At 34.3% G+C, this 25,586-nt stretch overlaps 1 protein-coding gene across 4 annotated transcripts in view; it reads left to right on the plus strand.

The window, feature by feature from the left end:
• The window catches only part of GPHN (gephyrin), a 661,506-nt gene that overhangs the window by 538,218 nt on the left and 97,702 nt on the right, over nucleotides 1-25,586 (plus strand). For all 4 annotated transcript variants that reach the window (XM_080807346.1, XM_080807348.1, XM_080807345.1 and 1 more), the window contains one exon: nucleotides 16,859-16,996. In XM_080807346.1, the coding sequence (XP_080663472.1) occupies nucleotides 16,859-16,996 (138 nt within the window). The remainder of the gene's footprint in view (nucleotides 1-16,858; nucleotides 16,997-25,586) is intronic.

Below are 25,586 nucleotides of genomic sequence, written 5' to 3' on the forward strand. Positions count from 1 at the left end.
AAAATAAGATGCATCTACAAGAGATTCACCTTAGATAAAGAGGCACACATAGGCTGAAAGTGTAAGGATGGAAAACATTAGTCCATGTAAATGGTAACCAAAAGAGAACAAGAGTGGTCATATGTATATCAGACAATATAGACTTTAAGTTAAAAACAGCTGTTACAAGAAACAAAGAAGGGTGTTATATAAAGATAAAGAGTCATTCCATAACAATGAAAGATATAAAAATTATAAATACATAAGCACGTAAAGCACCCAAAAATACAAAGCAAACGTGGACAGAATTGAAGAAATAGATAGTAACACAATAATAGTGAATTCAATATACCACTTTTAATAACAGAATAATCAAACAAAATCAGTAAGGAGACAGAGGACTTGAACAACATTATAAAAATGATTGGACCTAACAGACATACACAGAACACTGCACCCACCAGCAGCAGAACACATATTCTGCTCCATACCTATTCACAGAACATTCTCCAAAATAGATCAAATGTTAGACCATACACACACACAAAAGAGCCTTAACAAATTTAAGGAAGCTTAATCTACCAAGTACTTTTCCAACAACAAGGCAATGAAACTAGAAATCAATAACAATAGAAAAATTAGAAAAATCACAAATATGTGGAAATTACCCACTCTTGACCACCCAATGAGTCAAAGAAGAAATCACAAGGAAATTAGAAAATATCTTGACACTAATGAAAACCAAAACAAAACACTAAAACTTATGGAATGCAGCAAAAGCAATAATAAAGGGAAGTTTATAACAGTAAATGGCTTACATTAAAAGAGAAGAAAGATCTGAAATCAACAATCTAACTGCACATTTTAAAGAACAATAGAAATAAAAGAACTAATCTTTAAGTTAGAAGAAGGAAGAAAATAATAAATATTAGAGCAGAAATAAATGAAATAGAGAATAGAAAAACAATAGAAATCAACAAAACAGTTGTTATTTTTTTAAATTAGATAATTTGACAAATCCTTAACTAGACCGAGAATAAAAGGGAAGACTTAATTACTAAAATTAGAAATGAAAAAGAATACATTACAACTGATGCCACAAAAATAAGAAAAAGATTATGAGACTACCTTGAATAATTATATTCCAGCAAGTTGGAAAGCCTAGAAGAAATGGATAAACTTCTAGAAACATATATTCTACCAAGACTGAATCATACAGAAACAGAAAATCCAAAAAAAAAACCTAACAACTGGAAGATTGAATCAGTAACCAAAAGTTTTCCACCAAGAAGCCCAGAACCAGATGACTTCACTGTAGAATTCTACCAAACAATTAAAGAAGAATTAAAGCCAGTTCTTCTCAGACTCTTCCAAATATTGAAGAAGAGGGAATACTTATTAACTCATTTTCTGAGACTATCTATCATTACCCTGAGCCAGACAATGATATTATGAGAAAACTACAGACCAGTATCTCTTATGAACGTAGATGCAAAAATCCTCAGCAAAAACTAGAAAATGAAACTCAACAGCACATTAAAAAGATTATATACCATGAGCAAGTGAGATTTATCCCTGGGATACAAGGGTGATTCAACATACAAAAGTCAATAAACAGAATATACCACATTAACAAACAAAAGAACAAAAACCACATAGTCATCTTAATAGATACAGAAAAAGCATTTGACAAAATTCAATGCCCTTTCCTGATAAAAACACTCACCAAATAGGAATAGAAGAGAATTACCTCAACATAATAAAAGTTATATATAAAAAGGTAAACAGGTAAATTATACACAACAGTAGAAAACTGAAAGGTTTTCCATTATTTGCAAACAAGGCAGGAGTACCCACTTTCACCACTTCTATTCAATATGATACTGGAAGTTCCAGTCAGAGCTCTTAGGCAAGAAAAGCAAATAAAAGACATCCGAACTAGAAAGGAAGAAGTAAAATGATCTTTATTCACACATGACACAATCTTATATGTATAAAACCCTAAAGATTACACACCTACACACATACACACACACACTGTCAGAATGAAAGAATTCAGCAAAGTTGCAGAATACAAACTCAATAATCCAAAATCAGTTGTGTTTCCAAATACTAACAATGAACAATCCAAAAGGAATTAAGAAAACAACCCCATTTCAATAGTATCAAAAAATAAAATACTCAGGGATAAATTAAACAAGGAGGTAAAAGACCTGTACACTGAAACTATAAAATATTGCTGAAAGAAATATCCCCTTGTTCATGAATTGGAAGACTTAATATTGTTAGTATTCATATTACCTAAAGCAGTCTAAAGATTAAGTGCAACCACTATCAAAATCCCAATAACATTTTTTTCAGAAATAGAAAAACCATTTTAAAATTCAGTGAAAAAAAAAAATCAAAGGACTTTAAATAGCTAAAATAGTCTTGAGAAAAAACAAAGCTGCAGGCCTCTCATTTCCTGATTTCAAACATACTACAAAGATACGTAAATCAAAACAGTGTTGTTCTGGCATAAAAGCAAACGTATAGACAAACGGAACAGAATAGAAAGCCCAGATATAAACTGCCACATATTTGGCACCAAGGGTGCCAAAACTACACAATATGGAAAGGATAGTCTATTCAACAAATGGTGTTGGGGAAACTGGATATCCAAATGCAAAAAAATTAAAGATGGACCCTTAATCTTATACCATATACCAAAATTAACTCAAATGGATTAAAGACCTAAACATAAGACCTGAAGCTATAAAACTAGAAGAAAACATAAGGGGAACATAAAGGGAAAGCTTCATGACATTGGAATGGACAATGATATGACACAAAAACAGCAACTAAAACAAATATAGACAAATGGGACTACATTAAATTTTAAATTTTAAAAATTCTGCATAGCAAAGTACACAATCAACAGAATGAAAAAGCAACCTATAGAATGGAACAAAGTATCTGCACACCATATATCAAATAATGAGTTAATCTCTGGGATATAGAAGGAATTCCTACAATTCAACAACAAAAAGCAATTAAAAAGTGGGCAAAAGACTTGAATATACAATTTTCCAAAGATACATAAATGCCACTACGTGTGTGAATGGATGGTCAATATCTCTAATTATAAGGGAAATGCAAATAAAAACTGCCACTACTTAAGAAAAAAAAGAAAAAAACAAGTGTTGGTAAGGATGCGGAGAAATTAGAACCCTTGTGTACTGTTGGTGGGATTGTAAAATGGTGCAACTACTATGGAAAACTGTAAGGAAGTTCCTCAAAAAATTAACAATAAAACTGCAACATGATCCAGCAGTCCTACTTCTGAGTATATATCCGAAAGAGTTGAGAACAGGATCTCAAAGAGATATTTGCATATCCATGTCCATTGCAGCATTATTCCCAATAGCTTCTGCAGCCTAAATGTCCATCAACAGATGAATGAATACATCTACATAATGGACTATTAACTCAGCTCAGCCTTTAAAAAAGAAGGAAATCCTGTCATATGCTAGAACATGAATGAAACTTAAGACGTTATGCTAAATGAAATAAGCCTGTCACGAAAGGCAAATTACTACATAACTCAACTTATCTAAGGTATCTAAAATAATCAAACTCATAGAATCAGAAAACAGAATGGTAGTTGCCAGGGCCTGGAAGGAGGAGGAAATGGGGCATTACTGTTCCATAGGTATAGAGTTTCAATTACACAAGGTGAAAAACCCTTTTCTCCCAAACTTCAAACTCTTCTTGTTGTTACATACTGGAAATCCCCCTGGTGTTGTACTGGGATCTCACATTTCCCTCATCAGAACGAAATTAACCACCCTTCCCTCCAAATTGTCCCTTTATTATCTTAGTTAATGTCATTCCCACTAACCCTCATAACTAAACTTGACTCATCATATTTGCGTCTCCTTCCCAAAGCACAGTCAGTCATAGAACCATTTATTATGGCTCTTCTAAATATTCTTTTTCCAGTTCCTATTATTTTTAGTTAAGACCTTCTGTGTCTCTAACTTTTAAGATTGTAGTAGCATACTAACTGTTCTGACTGACTGCAGTCTCTCTTACTTGCAGACTGCAGTCTGTTTTCCTTGCAAACTACCATCAGTCAAGTATTGCATTTTTAAATATGTACCACGTCTGTATAAAAAAATCTTGAATAGTTCTTCATTTTCTATAGTATTAATCCTCTTCAAATCCTATCCTTAACTGAAATGACCACCCTTATGCCTTTTAGTTCATCCTCTCCACCTCCAGCCTCATTGGGTGATGCCTCATTCTCTAAAAGTACTTTCAAATCTCTATTATTTTGTTCATTCTGTTTCAGATGTTCCTCCCTTTTTCTATTGTTTAAAGCTCAATTGGCACCTCCTCTGTGGAACTTTACCATTTGTGCCATCAGAATTAGTTATTTCCTTTTCTGCATCATCATACATAGTTTTTTGTTTTAAAACATTTAAAAAATGGGGTTTTTTGTTTAAAGACATAAGCATTTACAGGTTTGTTTTACTTTTTCCTTAAAACACTGTGTGACTGAGAAATAGAAATCTCACCTTACCTACCTCAGCATTACTCCCTAGTGTTTAATAAAGTGTCTTACATAGGGAGAGTATTCAACCTATTTTTAGTAAATGAAGTTGAAGGAAAGAAAGTCCCCCTAGTGTGATACAGGAGAAAGCACACCAGGAAAATCTGGACATCTGGTCTTTTCATTTTGAACTATCTATTTAGACATGTAATGTTGAGCTAATTTTTCAACCTTTCTATGGTAGAACTTGTTGTCTGCAAGAAATCTTTGTATGTGTCACAATTATTGCAGGCAACACTGGGTGTTAAATGCAAACAATGAATCATGAGACACTACAGCAAAAACTAATGATGAACTGTATGGTTACTAATATAACAAAATTTTTTTAAAAACTTCAAAATGTTGGTTCACATGATAAATTATGTAAATGATTTCCAGTTGGCTTACATAATAAAGTGCAGTCTCCAAAGCCTAGAATTTAAGGGCTTTTATGGTCTGGTTTTAGTTACTTTTCTAACCTCAACTCCCTCTGATCCCCATTAGGAACCCAGCACTCTACCAATATCCGTCTCTACATTCTTTCCTAATCATATTGTGTCCAGTCTCACCTTGGCTGCTATATCACTTAGTCCTGGCAGGAGTCAAATGCCACATTCAAACAGGATAATGGAGAATTTAATAAAGGAACTAGTTACAACAGAGTAGCTAGGATTAAGGAAAAGCAAGATAAGTTGAAGAACTTTTGGGGCTCCCAACAGCAGGAAACTATTCCTGCCTTTAAGCCTCAAGGATCCAGGGAAGGGAATAATTGTCTAAAATAAGTCTGTTAGAGAGGACTGACTCACAGAGCTAACTGTTTTTATTAAAGGAACATAACCACTGCCAAACAGCACTCAAGCAGAAGTCACAGGTATAAGGATTCTATTGGTTCTACCCATAAATGCTAGCCCTTTGGAGCACATAGCAGGGTAGAATAAAGTGGGGAGGAATACGGGAGAGCAAAAGCAGCTGCTTTATTGAAACTGTCCTTTCCACATGGATTTAAATCTATCTCAGATGATAACTCTATTAAAATAATATTAATGCAAATATCTACTTCTTTTAGGGGAGAGGAAGAAAGAGAGAGAGGGGAAATCTTAAGCAGATTTCACACCCAGCATGGAGCCCAACGACATAGGGCTCAACCTCACAATCCTGAGATCATGACCTGAGCCAAAATCAAGAATAGGATGCTTAACTGAGTGAGCCACCCAGGCACCCTGAATGCAAATATCTAATATTTATGAAGAGCTTACTATACACCAAGCATTGTAATACACAGATGGAGGAGGGGGTGCAGTTTGAGGAGGAGGAAGGGAATAAGGGAAATAAGAGGCCGGAAAAGTTAACAAATTAGGAGCTCCAGTTGGCCATATAGTTTTTGAATATGAACCTCCTAATTGCCATGCTAATGGGTTTGGATTTTATTGTAAAGGTCGGTAAAGGAATTAGAATGTGGAATGACAAGATCAAATTTACAATTTTGAAAGAACATTTACTGTGATGTGAAGAATGGATCAATTCCAGGTGAGATCAGAAGCAGGAGTCTGATGAGAGCTTGAATTAAAGCCGGAGCAATAGAAATAGAAAAATAATACAGTAGTTTTTTTCCTAATATTAAGGAATCACAATTGGCAGGATTGGGAACTAGATACGGAAGGTGAGGAAGTCAAGAATAACCACCAATTTCTAACTTGGGAAACATGAATTACAAGGTCCTATATTGATATGACTCATACTTTATCTTCATAGTCTTAAAAATAAGCAGGTGTTTGCTAGTTGTACTGGAAGTAGAAAAGCAGTTAAGACAGATGTGTGAGGAAAAAAATCATGCTGTGTACTAGAAATTATTAAGTTTGCTATAGCTGGAATAAGGGTATATGTAAGAGCAAAGAGGAATGAAGTCAAAGATAAAGGACAGATCATGAAAAGTCTAACACATTACTCTAGATTGTCTGAATTGTATCCCTAGGATAAATTTTAAAACATTTATATATAATTTATATATTTTTTTTATTTTTTATATATATATTTTATATATTTTATATATATTTTTTTATTTATAATGTATATTATATATTTATATATAATATGTATATATTTATATACATATATGTGTATATACACACACACATATATGCATGTATATATATGCACACACATATACATATATGTGTATGTATGTATATATGTAAATATATTAAATATTTTTAAGTGATGTGTGATTATTCTCAAGAATCTGAATAATACAGAAATTAGGAAGGAAAAAAGTCAGTCTTATCCTACAACTTAAAGATAACTACTACTAACATATATAATTATTTTCTTCCAGTATACTCATTGGATTATATTTTAATTCTACAGTTATAGTCATACTGTGATTTATACATTTTTTAAAAACTATAGCCCTCATGTCAGCAGAATTAGTTAATTAGTTAATTAGCAGAATTAACCTCACTTTTTAGGCCTATCAAAAGATGAGAAGAATACCAATTGCCCAATAAATATAGAATAAACTAGTTTCTGTTTAATGTGCAAAATACCTTAAAAACTAGATTTCTGTTCACCGAGAACACTGACTCAGCCTTCATATTTGCCTGTATGATCACCTGTTCTACAATTTTCTTTCTCAAGTATTCAAATTGACATCTACCACATGCCTAATGATTATGTTTAACAATGTTTACATCTTAGAAAAGATATTAGTCAAATTTACTTTTTTATTAGTCTGTCATTAAGACTAATAACTAGGATAGACATTCTGGAGTTGAAGCCTTATGTGCGTATACCTAATAATATGAAAAACAACACCATCTAGAGAAGATTAAGTAAGGCAAATCCAGCTTTTATGAGCTGGTAAAACTCCTCTAACTACAAAAATGACTTTGAACTGCTCTGGGTTCTTTTCCCCAGGGCATTATAGAGACTAGTTAGTTAATGTGTAGAAAGGGCTTTAAAAGATATTGTTAGATTCCACTTTTAGAAATACAATAGCTTATGATTTCTAAAGAAAAATTACTTTTTCTCTACCATTGTCTAAAGAATGTTTAGAACAAGGACCTACTGAAGAAAACAATTCTAATTTTGCATTTTAATGCTAGTGGCACTTATGAAGACATTCCAAATAGAAGCTAACAAAAATATATTTAAGTTTATATGTGTGTGTGTGTGTGTGTGTGTGTGTACATATATATATATATACACACACATATATACATAGATACATTTATATTAATGCCTCTGAAATTATATCCCAACAACCTCTTTGGGGAATAAGAGAATTCTCAGCTTTTAGGCTATTTAGGTTTAAAAAGGTGGTCCTAGCAGCCTAACAAAGCAAGCTGAAGTTCAGAGACCCAAAAAGGGCACAAAACCAGAAATCAACAGCAGGACAAGAATGAACCAAAGGATTTCAGAATAGATAATATATTTGTTTGTATTCCTGAACCAGAATGACGGCAAAGCAGAGGGTAATTACCAATCGTGTAAGCAAAGAGGAGAAAGATCTGATAAAAAAAAGTTGTTGAAAGGGGAAAAAAGGAAAGATTGTATCTGAAAGAGGAAGATTATCTCAAAAGCCGGTCTTTTGGCATAGTATCTATAAATAGTACCCACTCTTTTTAATCTATATACAGCACTAGTGCTGCTAGTAAGGGCAAGAACCCAAGGATCAAGGTTTGAGGCCTTCCTCAAGAGCCCTCCATTGTTAGGTACACCTATAGTGAAGTCCAGTCCTATAAAGACAGTCATGAAAAATTACTGTAGATCATCTACAGCCACCTCAACTCAAAAGACTTTGCTTGCCTTTGTTGGGTGTGTTAGCACTTGACTCCTATTTATTGTTTTTTAAAACTAATTTTATCCTTAGGGCGCCTGGGTGACTCAATCAGTTAAGCATCTGCCTTCAGTTCAGGTCATGATTGGGCTCCCTGCTCAGCAGGGAGTCTGCTTGTCCCTCTCCCTTAGCCTGCCCTCTTCTCACCGGTGCACATGCATGCACTCTCTCAAATAAATAAATAAAATCTTTTCTCAAAAATTAAAATAATATCACAGACCTGTACCCCTGAAACAAATAATACATTGTGTGTTAATTTAAAAAATGAAAATAATAATTTTATTTTTTAGTATTGCTTTAGCCAGTCTATTTTCTCATTATATCTTCTAATATCATTTTTTCACTTCATCTCTTTTTACCTTGTACTCTCAGCTATTTTTATCTATTTACTTTTAATATTATATATTTAGCTGACTTGTATGTGACTAATTGAACATAAAAGTGGAAGGAAGATAGCTTAAAGACAGTTCATACCTGACCATGGGAAATAAATTACTTTTTCCTCCTTTGGTTTTATAATTTTTCTATAGATAAACCTCTTGATCTAAAGGTAACCTATAGGGATGCCTGGGTGGCTCGGTTGGTTAAGCGGCTGCCTTCGGCTCAGGTCATGATCCCAGTGTCCTGGGATAGAGTCCCACATCGGGCTCCTTGCTCAGCAGGGAGCCTGCTTCTCCCTCTGCCTCTGCCTGCCTCTCTGTCTGCCTGTGCTCACTCTCTCTGACAAATAAATACATAAAATCTTAAAAAAAAAAAAACCTTAAAAAAAAAAAGGTAACCTATAAGGATTTACTTACAGTGTTACTTACTTAGAGTGTTAATAAATAATTATTTATTAAATTATTTATTATTTATATTTAATAAATAAATATATTTTATATAATTTATAGTAATATTAATCAAATTATTATATTGTTTTATTATTTATAATTAATGTGTTAATTGTTCATTAAATTATTATTTATTAATAATATTATTAATTAATATTTAATTTATAATTTATTGACTCATTTATTAAATAATTTATTATAATTTATTATTAAATAAGGCAGTGCATACATTGAACCCAAAACTAATTTTCCATTTCCTTGACTGCTTGACCACAGCTAAAATATTTTTTATTCTCTTTATTCATTTCCCTACTGCATTGTCCCTCTTACCACTTTTAAATAAAATGGTAAAGAGAAGAAAAACCTAGTTTCAATTTATTGTTAATAAATGTTTGCAATTATTTTTAAATATGGACTATTCTAGTAAAAAAGAACATTGAAGTTATTGACCAGAATAATGTTTGAAATTTTATGTAATGTTTATCTCTCAGCTCATCTTTGTCATGCTGCATATTCTAGAGTGATTAAAATCAAGTATTTAAGACCTTAGTCAACAAAAATTTTCTATGTGGACACTGTGTGCATAGCATCTGTGGGCTTTGATGTTAAGATACTTTTTCCTTTCTCAAAGAGCTGAAAATCTAGTTAAGAAAATAGACACATATATAAATAAGTATTATTGCTGTAAGATATGTAGTTAATATAGTATGTAATGAGAATCCTAGGATAGAGTAGTTCATAGTGCCTCAGTGCAGGAAACAGAAAGAAAAGGTATGGGCATATATTGCATTATAAAGGAGAGATTATTGAAAGAAATTTTTTTTTGTTTTTTTTATTATTTATTATTATTATTTTTGCAATAATTTCAAACTTCAGAAAAGTTGCAAGAATAGTACAAAGAACTCTTGTATATCTTTCATGAGATTCCCTCAAATGTTAGCATTTTGCCACAATTGCTTTATCATTTCTCTCTGTATATTAATACACATATTTTCTGAAATTGTTTGTGGGTAAATTGCAGACATGTTGCCTCTTTACCCCTAAATACTTCAAATGTGTATTTCCTTTATTTTAAAAAAGGAGAAAAGGAAGAAAAAAATATTCTTTTACATACCATGATACAATTATCAAAATCAGGAAATGAATCTTGCCATAATACTGTTACACAATCTTATTCAAATTATATTTTGTCAATTTTTCTAATAATGTTCTTGATAGCAAAAGAAAAAAACATTTTCTCTTTCTGATCTGAGATCCAATCCAGAATCATGCATTACTTTTACCAACCATGTGCCTTTAGGCTCCTTTATCTGGAGCAACTTCTCAATTTTTTTTTTTTTTTTTTTTTTTTGGTCTTTCATGACCTTAACATTTTTCAAGAGCACAGGTCAGTTACTTTATAGAATATTCCTCAATGTTAGACTTTTCTGATATTTCCTGACGGTTTCATTCAGGTTACACATTTTTGTTAGAAATACTTTATATGTGATGTTGTATTCTTCACACATCATATAAAGAGATTCATGATGTCATTTTATCCTATTACTGGTGATCTTAACTTTGGTCACTTGGTTAAGATGCTGTCTTCCAGGTTTCTCCACTCTAAAATTACTACTTTACTTTGTAGTTAGTAGGAATCTTATAGGGCTATTTGGTGAAACTATATAAATATGTGTTTTTCTTCAGATTTTCACCTTCTAGTTTTACAATCCATTGATGATTTTTGCCTGAGCCAATTCTTGTTATGATAGTTGCCAAGTGGTGACTTTATAATTCCAACATTTCTTCATCTATCAGTTTGGCATTCTGTTGTAAGGAAGAATTTTATGTAATTATTTCTTTATTTATATTAGTGTATATTCATAGATTCTTACTTTTATTTTATTAAATGGATTCTATTATCTGCTACTATCCTAATTTACTTTGATGCTTAAATTGCCCGAGGCCAAACAGTCTCTTCAAGTTGACTCCAAGTTGACTCTTTTGACATATTCCATCATTATTTGATTACTTCCTTACTAAAGAAAGTTGTGAAGGAAGAATAATAATTTCTTAAGAAGATAAGAGAAAATTCACTCTAGGCAAAGCAAACATCATATGCTAAGGCAGGGAAATATGAAATAGTATGGTATATTCTAATATCTACAGTATCATCAGTTTTCTAATGGAGTAGTGAGTGAGGCTGAAAAGGAAGCAAAGTAGTATTTTATATACTATTCAAAGGAATTTGATTTTATCCCATGGGTAGCGAACCATGCATATAAATTATAGTGCAAATGTTTTGTGACAGTGCCCTGTTTTATAATCTTGATTATAAAATTATAATCTTGATGCACAAAGCCCAAGAGTACTTTCCTTTAATATTTCTTATAATGCCCTAGAAAATAACACAGTCCCTTCAGCGATGTTTTCTTGGTCTTGTCAGAAATGCTCATAGCATTTTTATCTTAGGACAAACAAGTAGGAAAACATTTAAGGCTATTAAATTGAAAACAATATGAGAAAGTATTTTCAGATACACAAACTGCCATATCATCCCAAGCCTATAAACTCTATGATTGCCAGTGTTTTCTTAGGCTTTGAACTTGATTTATCTTAGTTTAAGAGATATATGTGAAAGAGTAAATGCTTATATATCTGAACCACACATCCTTTGAATTACCAAAGATCCTAGCTATTTAACCTAAGCAAACTATCATTTTCACTCTTTAGGTTTCCTAGGAAAGCTATTCATTATTTTAGGTGGTTTGCTGCTCTCAAAGATTCAGAAAGTAGAAATATAAGGAATCCAAGCTGCAAATGGTATGATAAAGAAAGGCAATGTTATTAATATGACAGAAGAAGCCTCTTCCTTGAGATTTTCTGTATATACAAAGAATTAGTAAGTATTTACACTTTAGGCAGTTTGGTTGTTTTGAGGAATAAAGTTTCCTCTTGAGGATTTTAATTTAATCAAGAAGAACCTGCACAAATATCTTGTTTCTATCATATTCTGTTTTATCATTTGAAAGCATCTTTTCTTTATTTAACTTCTAATTTAAAGAGTGGATTTTCAAGCTAAGATGAAACATCGTATATTAAAAATTATCAGATTGAAAAGGATGCATTTGAATTGGGAAAAATAATTTCATCAGTATAAATCTCATTTCTTGATGAACATTGCATTAGGTTACAAAAGGTTACTGCTATATGACAAAAATCCTTAGTTACTCTACTCAGTAGAAAGGAATCCATTTGTACCTTCTGTGCCCCTTTGAAGGCCTTATACATCACAGATACTGCCATTAGTATTTGAACATATCCTTCATGATGTCAGTCCTGATTGAATCCATACTGTTTTGTTTTGTTTTGTTTTGTTTTTAAAGATTTTATTTATTTGACAGAGATCACAAGTAGGCAGAGAGGCAGGCAGAGAGGGAGAGAGGAGGAAGCAGGCTCCCCGCCAAGCAGGGAGCCCGATGCGGGGCCCGATCCCAGGACCCTGAGACCATGACCCGAGCCGAAGGCAGAGGCTTTAAACCACTGAGCCACCCAGGCGCCCCGAATCCATACTGTTTTTATACTGACTTCTTATATAGTCTTTTTAGTGGTTATAACTCTGCATGGAAGATAGAAAACCTCAGCAACATTTTGAGTACTTTACCTGCAAAGATTCCAAGCTCATATATAGTCAGCCCCACATCTGAACTTATGCACCAGAAAATATAAAAGTGACAAGTTAGATTTTACTTATAGAAACCTGGATTTGTTAGAGAAACCTCCTGGTCACCAATCTGTGGCTAATTTAGAATTGCTTTAATCCTTTAAGTTTACTTGGGAAAATTAAACCCATTGCAGAAGAATGCTATCAATTTAGATGTTATAATAATTCAAACCTGTTCTTCTTTGCTCAGTTTGTATATCTACTAGTGGAGGGGATGTCTAGACTTGCTTTCACCATCCTCACCCTACTTCCATATAAAAATTCCATATGCTACAGCACTTTGTAGTTTATTTTTTCAAAGTAGCTACCCTGCCTACAAATATCAGTGATAGCCATATATCACCTACTAACTTTACTATTATAAGTTAAAGTAAATATTCCCTTGAACACTGAAAACCAAGGGGCGCCTGGGTGGCTCAGTGGGTTAAAGCCTCTGCCTTCAGCTCGGGTCATGATCCCAGGGTCCTGGGATCGAGCCCCGCATTGGGCTCTCCGCTCCGTGGAGAGCCTGCTTTCTCCTCTCTCTCTGCCTGCCTCTCTGCCTACTTGTGATATCTGTCTGTCAAATAAATAAATAAAATCTTAAAAAAAAAAAATGAAAACCAAAAATTTAATAAGATATAGGGTTTACCTTCAAGGAGTTTACAATTGACTAACATAGGTAAGATAACTATTTAAATGTCTATAACATAACACAGAAGTGGTAGGTGCCCTAAAATGCATATATAAATAAGGTACAAAATTATTTTTAAAGATTTTTGGGAAAGATTTTTCTAGGCTGGTAGATATCCGCACAGTAATTTCCAATTAGAGAGAAAACCAGCAGTCTCTATAGTTAGAGAACTATCATCAGGTGGTTTAATACCTACCTGCTCTTATTTTTTTATTTACCGTCTTTCCTTTCTGCTGAGCTATAATGTTCTTCATGGCAGGGTGTATCTCACTCTGTATCCCAATTCCCTAACCAAAACTGGCTCAGAAAATCCATTTAATAAATAGCTGTTGAATAGATGTATCACTGATGAACTAGTTTTCTAATAAGAAAATTTTATTGCAAAGCAATTCAACAAATAAACTGTTCAGCTAAAAAGTATAATTTTCTCCTCAGAAACTAAACACTTTAAAAGGATAGCTTTTATAAGGTTATACACAATTCGGGCACCATAAAGAAAGTAAAACATTTTAGAAAATATCGTATCTGAGACCAATAACCCCGAAAAAAAAAAAAAAAAAAAAGAGCAGAAGCACCTATCTCTATCATTTTCTCCAATTACACTTGTTGTGACAATATGTCTTCATGATATTTAATGACAAAGTTGGGACTTCAGTGAAAGCAAGAAATAAATTTATGTTTCAAATTATAAGTAAATGATATACATAGTCATTTCTAAGTGTCCACTTATTTAAATTTTGAATAGAAATACTATTCATGTTTAGCACTAAATCTCTAAGGCCCTTCAAGCTTTGAAAATTTTGTAATTTTCTGATTGCCCATGGGAGGGAAATGTCCTAAGTATAACATCTTCATATGTCTTTTTCTTTGAGTACTTAAAGCAATATCATTCACCTTAAATGGAAACTCTTTGAGGTGGTACCTTTAAGTTAATTAAGTGAATATGTCTGAAGCAATTGCTGGGGTTGGGTTAGAGATATTAAACTTAATAAATTGCAATGACTAGGAACTTACAGACTACTGAGGAATATATACAATCATGATAAAGTGGATTAAAGAAATAGGAACTTATTTGTCTTACATATCAAAAGCCTGGTGACAGGCAGTCCAGGGATTGTGCAGCAGCTCATATTGCCAGCAGAGACTCAGGCTCTTTTTTCTTCTCAGATTTCCATACTTACTGTGTGGGTTTCCACCCTCATGGTTAAAAAAATGGCTACAGCACCTCCCAGTATCTACCTATGTCCCAAGCAGAAAGAAGAAAGGGCAAAATCTTTCTCCTCTTAAAGCTTTCTCTCTTTTTCTTTTTATTCACCAGAGGGGCCTGCCCCCAGGGACTTCTTCCAACATCTTACTGACCAGAACTGTATCATATGACCACACTCAGCTGCAGAGTGGCTAGGGAAGAATGGAGCTGTGAATAGCAGACAGGATAGCCAAGAACTGTGTTTGCAGTTACTCCTTTTCTGTTTACCCTCAGGCTATAAAGAAAAGAAAAGGCATTTATGCATGAAAATATAGTGATCTAAGAAGCCCCTTTCTGTCATTAAATGATTCATTAATTTAACAAATATTTATTTTTATTGCTTATTATGTGCCAAATACTGTTCTAGATACTGGAGATAACATTGAACAAAAAAGACAATGGAGCTTACATTCTAAAGAGGAAGGCTATAAATATAAATGTATAATATAAATTATAAGCATGTGGAAATGAATATCCATATATATGTGTGTATGTATTTATATATCCACGGAGAAAGGATAAAAATAATAGAGAATAATGGTGGGTAATAATCTAGATAGGATGCTTAACAAAGTCCTCTCTGATGAGATGATATTTTAGCAATGACCTGAAAGAAATGAGGGATTGATGGAACCATAGTATCTGGGGAAAGATGTCAAAGTGGACAAAATACCGAGTACAAAGACCCTGAGGAGGGATTATTTGGCATGCCCAAGGACAAGCAAGAAAACAGTGTGGTTAGAGCACAATGATCAAGAGTGGAAATGATAGATGATGAGGATAGTAGGGGCCATAATATGTTGGACTTCATGCCATAGCAAATATTTTATTCTGAGTGAGATGGAAAGTCATTGGAGAGTAATGAGCAAAGATTAGCACAATCCAGTTTAAAATTTGAAAGGATCACTGTAACTACTGTGGAGAGTAAATTATAGTGGAACAAGGACAGTAGCAGGGAGATCAGTTAGGAGGCTATTCAGTTTCCCAGGAAATAAATCATGGATCCAACTACTGTAGTAATTGTGGAGGTGGTAAGTAATGGTCAGATTCTAGAGCTATTTCAAAGGTAGTTTAGATATGATTCTGAAAAAAGAGAAGAATCAAGAATGTTTCCAAGATTTTGGATTAATAACTGGAAGAATCAGGTTGCTATTTTCTGAGATAGAAATTGTAAGAGAATAAAACATCATAAGGGCAAGATAGAAGGGTGGGGGAAATCAAGAGTTTGATTTTGAACATGTTAAGTTTCAATTACCTGTTGCACATCCAAGTGCATGTTGGATGATTTATAAGTTTGGAGATGCACATTCTTGTCCACCAGCTGTTTAGATGACATAAAAATCTAGAGTTGAAGATAGAGGTTGGGATATAAATTAGGATATAAATTAGGAGTTTAAATTAGGAGTTTTAGTGTATGGGTAATATTAATACCATGAAGGAGAATGAATAAGGAGTGAGTAGCTGAATAATCTTTTCCTGTGGCTTTTCTAAAAAAAAGAAAATTTCCTATGAAATCCTAAATAAATTCAAGTTTGAGTATTTCATTTTACTAGCTAGCTCATTAAGTATTAAATGTTTAGTATGTGGTTAAGGACATAAACTCTGAAGTCACACTACCCTAGTTTGAGTCCTGTCTCTACTGTTACTAGCTTTGTTATTTAGGCCAAGATATATAAACCCCTCTTTCCTCATCTATAAATAAGGATAATAATAATGCCTCCCCACAAGGTTGTTGTGAAAATTAATTGGAACAGTGCCACAATGCACAGTAAGCACCCAAAAGGATTATCTAATAACATGATTAAATTTCACCAAGTTTTGACACATAATGTAACACTGCTGATTTGATTTAATGTTCCACCAAAGCAGGCTATATTTTGGAAGGAAAAGAAAATTTCTTACCTTATAATATTCATTTACAGACATATGAAAATGAGAATTAATGATATTTATAAGACATTCCCACTCTGTAATCACTGTTTCAGTATCATAGTCTTAGTTAATTATCTTCCTGTTTAGGTCACAGTGCTGTTGATATCACCAAGGTGGCTAGAAGACACCGCATGTCTCCTTTTCCTCTAACGTCTATGGACAAAGCCTTCATCACAGTCCTGGAGATGACTCCGGTGCTTGGGACAGAAATCATCAACTACCGAGGTACTATTATATTTGCCCATTGCCTTTTCTTTCATTTTTTTCCAAGTAAGATTCATAATAATATAAATACATGGTTTTCCTGAAGGAGAAAGATTATTAACCATTATCATAATTATTATATAATTCTTTTTGCTTTATTTCTACTCAACTGTAAGATCAATCTTAATGGTATTAGAGAGTTAAGCACCTATAAAGCTTCCTCTTCATTAAAAAAAAAAAAAAGGGAAAAAGGGAAATAATTAATTGTGTTTACCTTGTCTGTCGAAATACCAATACTCTAAACTAAAGAAAGGATTATCAGCAACGCCTGGGTGGCACAGTCGGTTGGGTGTTCAATCCTTGGTTTCAGTTCAGGTCGTGATCTCAGGGTCATAAGATCAAGCCCTGTCTCAGGCTCTATGCTCAGCATGGCGTCTGCTTGAGATTCTCTCATCCACGTGCCCTCCTGCTCATGCTTTCTCTCTCTGTCAAATAAATAAAATAGGGGCACCTGGGTGACTCAGTCAGTTAAGTGTCTGACTCTTGGTTTCTGCTAAGGTCATGATCTCAGGGTCCTGGAGTCAAGCCCCACATAGGGCTCCATAGTCAGTGAGGAGTCTGCTTGAGGATTCTCTCTTCCTCTGCCCCTACCCACACTCTTCTCTGTCTCTCAAATAAATCAATAAATCATTTTTATAAAAAAAGGACTTCAAATAAATAAAATAAATCTTAAAAACAAAAGAAAGGATTATTAGTCCTAAGTAAGGAAAGTAGTTAACTCTATGTCTGCCTGCTGTCCTTTTTTTTCAGAAATGAGAGATAATAAGTATGTCTTGTAACCATGTTTTCCTTTGTGGAAAACATCTTTTTAAATGTAAAATGTAAAAACCATATTAATTTATCCATTGATCCCTGAGCAACCAATCTGACCTTAGTTTTTCTGCTTCATCCATCTCGTTTTCAATGAGAAGCTTCCAAGTGTTTGAATTCCTTCCAAATTTTTTCTTGTGGTTGAGTTCCAGTTTAAAGGATTGTGGTCTGAGAATATGCAGGGGATAATCTCAGTCTTTTAGTATAGGTTGAGACCTGATTTGTGACCCAGTGTGTGGTCTGTTCTGTAGAAAGTTCCATGTGTGTTTGAGAAGAATGAGTATTCCGTTGTTTTAGGGTGGAATGTTCTGTATATATGTATGTGGTCCCTCTGGTCCAGTGTGTCATTCAAAGCTCTTGTTTCTTTGTTGACCTTCTGCTTAGATGATCTGTCTGTTGCTGAGAGTGGAGTGTTGAGGTCTCCTACAATTAAAGTATTATTGTCGATCTGATTCTTTATTTTGGTGAACAACTGGCTGATATAGTTGGCTGCTCCCATGTTAGGGACATAGATATTTACAATTGTTAGATTTTCTTGTTGTTAAACCTTTAAGTATGATATGGTGTCCCTCTGGATTGCTTATTACAGTCTTTGATATAAATTCTAATTTTCTGATATAAGAATTGCTACCCTAGCTTTCTTTTGAGGTCTATTGGCATGATAAATGGTTCTCCATCCCCTTACTTTCAGTCTGGCGGTGTATTTAGGTTCAAAATTAGTCTCTACTAGAAAGCATGTAGATGGCTTCTGTCTTTGTATCCAATCTGCAACCCTGTGCCATTTCATGGGAGCATTTAGGTCATTCATGTTGAGAGTTACTACTGAAAGACATGTGTATATTGCCATCCTATTGTCTGTACAGTTCCTGTTTCTATGGATTGTCTCTGTAAATCTCTGGGCTATATTACTCTTGGCGTCTTTCTTCTCTTATAGAGCCCCCCTTAGTATTTATTGCAGAGCTGGCCTGGTGGTTACATACGCTTTTAGTTTCTGCCAATCCTGGAAGCTCTTTATCTCTCCATCCATTCTGAATGATAGCTTTGCTGAATAAAGTACTCTTGGGTGCATGTTCTTCTCATTTAGTACCCTGAGTTTGCACATAAGCTCTTAGGTTAATAGCATGTGGAGACCAGCCTGTGGAAAGACAATGGAAAGGTAGTGTCTGTCCTCCTGTGTTTTCAGTTTTTAATCAACCATTTTCTTTTCTAAAAATTCAACATAGAAGTTTTAGTGCAATTTGAATAAAATATAGTTTCTTAATTGTTTTTGTTATGCAGATAAACATAAAATGATTGATTTTACAAATAAAAGACTTTATTCATGATCATAAAATATTCAAACTTCAATGAACATTACAGAGCATCTACACAAACACCATAATTTTTCTGCAAGGAAACCCAGACTTATAGAAGCAGCAGAATAATCTTAAGACTTACATTCTAGGGGCGCCTGAGTGGCTCAGTGGATTAAAGCCCCTGCCTTCGGCTCAGGTCATGATCCCAGGGTCCTGGGATCGAGCCCCACATCGGGCTCTCTGCTCAGCGGGAAGCCTGCTTCCCTTCCTCTCTCTGCCTGCCTCTCTGCCTACTTGTGATCTCTGTCTGTCAAATAAATATAAAGACTTATAAAAAAAAAAAAAAAAAGACTTACATTCTTTCTTTTACTGGATGATAACACTCTTCTTTCAGTATTAAAATACAAAAATAATGGTAGAAAACATAACAAATTATGTTAAAAGAGCTATGGGGACCTGGCTGGCCCAGTTAGGGGAGCATGTGACTCTGACCTCAGGTTTATAAGGTTGAGCCCCATGTGGGGTGTAGAGATTAGGTAAATAAATAAAACTTTTTTTAAAAAGTCAAAAACTAATGAAATATTAAATACCCAATTCTGGCTCTTTGGTCCCCGACCTTTAGACAAATGTTCTTTTTATGTAGTTATACATCTTTGACTTATCTTCTTCTAGGTATGTGTATGTCATTAGGCTGAAACCTTTTCTTTCACTTTTGTTTTACCCCTCATTAAAGGAAATAAAGATTTAAAAATTGGAGTGGGGAGTTATTCAGCAATTAACTATGTGATTTCAGAAAATAATTATAATGAAATAGGTTTCTTTATATTATTAAAAGCAAAATATTCAGATATTTTTATATCAACACCAAGACATTTTCAGAAAATAAGAATATAAACTTAAGTTGGAAAAAAGTTTAAGTAATACTTTACTTATTATAAAAATAAGTTAACCATCTCTGGCTTGTGATAATTTCAGGGTAGTTTCCCTTAATATCAGTCCCTTGGATGATCTTACTGTGTATTCCAAAGTCACATTTAGATAGAAATCTCAGTTCTTCTAAGGAAAAAACAGAATTGAAAATGGCCATTTTTATTTTTCTTTTAGGAAAAAAAAATGCTGTGAGATGGATTCTTTTTTCCCTTCATGTGCTTGTTTCCCCCTCATTTGTTCATTAAATCAGTTGCCACTCATAAGTAAGCAAACTCTTCAAGGATAGTTAACTTCCTTGTCAAATGTTTCCACCCGTTATGATAAGTAATAGAGGTTTGCATTCAGCCTTTGAGTTGGATCAAACTCAATTTTTAAGACAAACGGGTATTATAATTAAACCTTCCAAGCTCTTTAGTTAGGTATTTAAAAGACAATACCATATACAAAGACGTATTCAGTTTGTTCAACAAATATTTTGTAAACACCTACTAAATGTCAGGTACTATGTTGGGTCCCAGATATAAAAGATGAATAAAAAGATGAATCTCACTATAGTACAGGAGAGAGGTAGATAATGTAGTACTTGTCTCCTTTAATGGCTCTTGTAGGCTTGCTTTCCTTTTTCAGTTCCTTGAATGTAAACTTTCTTTAGAATTTACGGCTTTGGCCCTTTTCAGATCTTACAGCTTTGCTTCAAATAACCTCATGTGTTTCAAATATTATGTGATTATTAGTTCTATAACACTTCCCAAACCTTGCCTGAGCTCCAGACTCATACACCAAATGTATACCTGCTTCTAGTAAATTTAACATGACCAATACTAAACTTATTTTCTGTACCTCTACGTGTTTCTTCTGCATCCTCTGGAATCCATCCCTTGTTCTCCATCTCCACTGCTATTGATTTAGTTCAGATCTTTATTATTAACTTCCCAGATAGTTATAATAGATTCACTACCCCCAGTTAGCATCCTTCCAATCCATTCTCCAATTTGATGCCAAAGTACAGACATAACCTCAGAGATATTGCAGATGTTCCAGACTACCACAATACAAAGTGAATATTGCAATAAAGTAAATGAATTTTCAGTTCTCCACTGCTTATAAAAATTATGTTTATGCTATATAAATTCTGTTAAATGTGCAATAACATTATGTCTAAAAAAGAAAGTACATACTGTAATTAAAAAATGCTTTACTGGGGCACCTGGGTGGCTCAGTCAGCTGGGTGTCAGCCTTCGACTCAGGTAAACCCAGGGTCCTAGTATTGAGCCCCATGTCAGACTCCCTGGTCATCGAGGAGTCTGCTTCTACCTCTGCCCCTCCCTGACTTGTGCTTTCTCTCGTGCACTCTTTCTCTCTCAAATAAATAAATAAAATCTTTTTTTTTTAAATACTGCTCTCCTGAAGCTACTATTACACTATATATTAACTAACTAGAATTTAAATAAAATTAAAAAAATATATACTTTACCGCTGAAAAATACTAACCATCATTTGAGTTTTCAGTGAGTCACAATCGTTTTGCTGGCAGAAGGTCTTGCCTCAGTGTCGATGGCTGCCTACTGATCAGGGTGGTGGCTGCTGAAGGTTAGGGTGGCTGTAGCAGTTTCTTTAGACAGCAATTAAGTTTGCTGCATAAATGGATTCTTCCTTTCACGAACGATTTCTCTGTAGCATATGATGCTGTTTGATAGTGTTTTACCTACAGCAGAACTTCTTTCAAAACTGGAGTCAATCCTCTCATATTCTGCACTGTTTTATCAGGTAAGTTTATATAACATTCTAAGCCTTTGTTGTCATTTCAATAAACTTCACAACTTTTTTACCAGGAGTAGATTCCATCTTAAGAAAGCACTTTCTTTGCTCATCCATAAGAAGCAATTCCTCATACGGTAAAGTTTTTTATGAGATTGTAGCAAATTAGTCATATCTTCAGGTTCTACTTCTAATTCTTCTAATTCTCCTGCTATCTCCACCACATCTTCAGTTATCTCCTCCACTGAAATCTTGAGCCCTCCAAAGTCATCCAAGAGGGTTGGAATCAACTTCTTCCAAACTCCTGTTCATGTTAATATTTTGACTTCTTCCCACAAATCACAAATGTTCTTAGTGGCATTGAAATATGAGTCCTTTCCAAAAGGTTTTCAATTTACTTTACCCAGATCCATTAGAGGAATCTCTATCTATAAAAACTGTAGCCTTATGAAATGTATTTCTTAAATAATAAGATTTGAAAGTCAAAATGACTCTTTGATCCATGGGTTGCAGAATGAATGTGCTCACAGGCTTAAAATAGCATTAATCTCACTGCGCATCTCCATCTGGGTTCTTGGTTGACCAGGTGCATTATCAGCGAGCAGTAATATTTGAAAGGAATCTTTTTTTTCAGTAGCTCATAATAGTGGGTTTACAAAACTCATGTTATTCCATGCTATAAACCAATGTGCTGTCATAGTCTTTGTTTTTTCGATTTATAGAGCATAGGCAGAGTAGATTTAGCATAATTCTTAAGGGACCTAGGATTTTTAGAATGGTCAATGAGCACTGCTTTCCACTGAAAGTCACCACCTGTGTTAACCTCTAACAAGAGAGTTAGGCTGTCCTTTGAAGCTTTGAAGCCAGGCATTGACTTCTCCCCTCTATGAAAGTTTCAGATGGCATCTCTTTCCAATAAAAGGCTGTTCCGTCTACACTGAAAACCTCTTGCTTAGTGCCACCATCTTCCTTAATTATCTTAGCTGGATCTTCTGCATAACTTGCTGCAGTTTCTCCATCAGCACCTGCTGCTTCACCTTGCACATTGTTGATGTTATAGAAATGGCTTCTTTCCTTAAACTTCATGACCCAAACTCTTGCTAGCTTCAGACTTTTCTTCTGCAGCTTCCTCCCCTGTCTCAGTCTTCACAGAATTGAAGAGAGTCAGGTTCTTGCTCTGGATTAGGCTTTGGCTTAAGGGAATGTTATGGCTGATTTGATCTTCTATCCAGAATGTTCACAGTTCACTTTTATTTCTGCTGGATATACCACTAAATATTGAATTTCATCCTTCAGTCACTGAATAGAAAAAGTTTAGGGAGTGGTAAAGGGGAGACTGAAAATCCTTCACAGTAGTCTAAAATCCTAAGCATTTTTCCTGTACAAATTCTCTGACACCTACAATTAGAGAAGCCCATAAGGAGAGTCCATGTTTCATAAGAAATGTTTAGAACCCCTGAATCTATGAAGCAGTTTGAAACTGTAACATCTCTTAAAAAAAAAAAATTATGTCTGAGAAGAATCAATAAGAATTACTGGGTAACTTTCTGTGAAGGAATTTTAGAGTATAATACGTGAAATACTTAGAATATTACAGAAGGAAGGTAATTGGGAAATCAAGTAGTTTCTCTTACTTTAAAGATGAGGGAATTTTAAACCAAAGAAGTGTAATAATGTTCTTAAAGCTGGACACATGGTTATGATTAAAACCAAGGATAATCTAGAATTCTTGACTACCTGGTCTGCTGCTCATTCTACAGTAATACACTACATCTCAAATCAGCATGAAAATTATTCTAAAACAAGTGCCTAGATGTGCATATATGTGTACTGTTTGTTTTAATCTGTTGGGCTGCAGATGAATTTTCTGTTGTCTGTGGTCTGTTCTTTAGCATATGTACTATTTTCAGCTCCTATCTGCAAGCAACGCCTTTAAGGAGCAAGTGCTCCACTGTCTATAAATAACCTTCCTTTGGTTTCTTGGAAGAGGCATACCTGGAATAACAATAGGTGATAGTATTTGTTAGACTACCATATGCGATTCATCCTCTTTGCTTATAAAATGCATGACGTGAATAAATTATAACTTCACATTTGGTACGGCACCAGCTACTTCCTTTAAGGCAGATTAAAATATTCTGGCACCATCCCTGTAATTCCCAATCTCCTTCAGTTAAGACTGGAAAAACTTGATCTTTCAATAGAAAGAATTCTGCCTTCTTAGGAGCATTATTTTAGATTACAAGCACTAGGCTTTCTTATTTAAGATTACATGACCAAAGATTTCAGCACCTCTGACTTGGGTTCTTTGTTTTTCTATAAAGGACTTACATAATTCTAATCAAGGAAACTTTAAGCTTTCCTATGAGAACTAGTTTGAGACAGTAAAGTATCTCTTTTAGATTACTTACCATAGCAGAAGGACTTCTCCCTGTGTCTAACTTAATAGATAACTGCCTATTTTCAGGCAGTAATCTAAAGCAGAATTTCACTGCCCACTAGAATAAATGCAGAAGCTCCTGATTCTAAGCCACAGGAGATTCTCACCAAAGTGGTTCACAAGTCATGTTAGGAATGCATTAACTCCTCCTGACAATTCAGAGGCTATTAGAAAATAAGGAAAAAGGAAGTAAGATATACTGGAAGGAGCTTTGCCATTTCTACCCAGCAAGGTCGTTATGAAGTACTATTAAAAGAAATAGTATATACGGGTTGCCTGGGTGGCTCAGTGGGTTAAGCCTCTGCCTTCGGCTCAGGTCATGATCTCAGCGTCCTGGGATCGAGCCCCGCATCGGGCTCTCTGCTCAGTGGAGAGCCTGCTTCCCTCTCTCTTTGCCTGCCTCTATGCCTACTTGTGATCTCTCTGTCAAATAAATAAATAAAATCTTTAAAAAAAAAAAAAAGAAATAGTATATATTAATCATCGAGTTTTTACAAAACTATCATATTTGGAATTTAGTAACTGATTCCTTTCCCTTCCTTCTCCATGTTGGGATTCTAAGATTGTAGCCTTAGGACAAGCACTTGTAAATTACAAAGTCAAATCTAGAATTCCTTGGCTCAGGTGCATTTGTTGATTCATGTTAACAATCTCTGGAGCCCTATGCATTTTGTCGTAAACAGATTTACATTCCACCCACCCAGGTCATTCAGGCCTTTGCTCCCTATCTCATTAGAAAATTTACCTAAGCAACAGTTTTCACTGTGTTTCTTCTTACCTCTGGTTGCGCTTTACAAAATTAAAGCAGAAAATTCAGATAGTCATTCAAATATTTCAAGTGAAAGCATGTTTTTTCATTATCCAGATTACTACCAGTTTCTACCTCCAGTCCAGTAAGGTCTTCACCTAGGATATCTCCTGGGGATTGGTCTATGCTGGCATTTGCTGTAGGTTTTTCTATCAGTGTGGCCATTTGAATTCATTCATAATTCCCTTCAGATAGTCTCCTCTATTTAGTCCATAAAATTCATTACACTTCTACAATGTGTACATCTTATGCTTCTGATTACATCATTCCTTTCATATTTCTCCCTGCATTCCTCAAATATAAACATCCCTATCTATATATTTGTGATGTGTTTTTATGTGCATGTACATGTGTGCATGTGTGTGTGTAATCACAATGTCTAGAGAATTATGCCATTTTTCATATCCAAAGATTATGATTATATTACCAGTCTATTCTCTGTATATGTGCTCTAGGTGCTTCCCTCTTGCCCAATATTGTGGATATTCAACATGTGTGCTATTATCACAA

The sequence above is a fragment of the Martes martes genome (assembly GCF_963455335.1).
Source record: "Martes martes genome assembly, chromosome: 7".
Taxonomy (NCBI): domain Eukaryota; kingdom Metazoa; phylum Chordata; class Mammalia; order Carnivora; family Mustelidae; genus Martes; species Martes martes.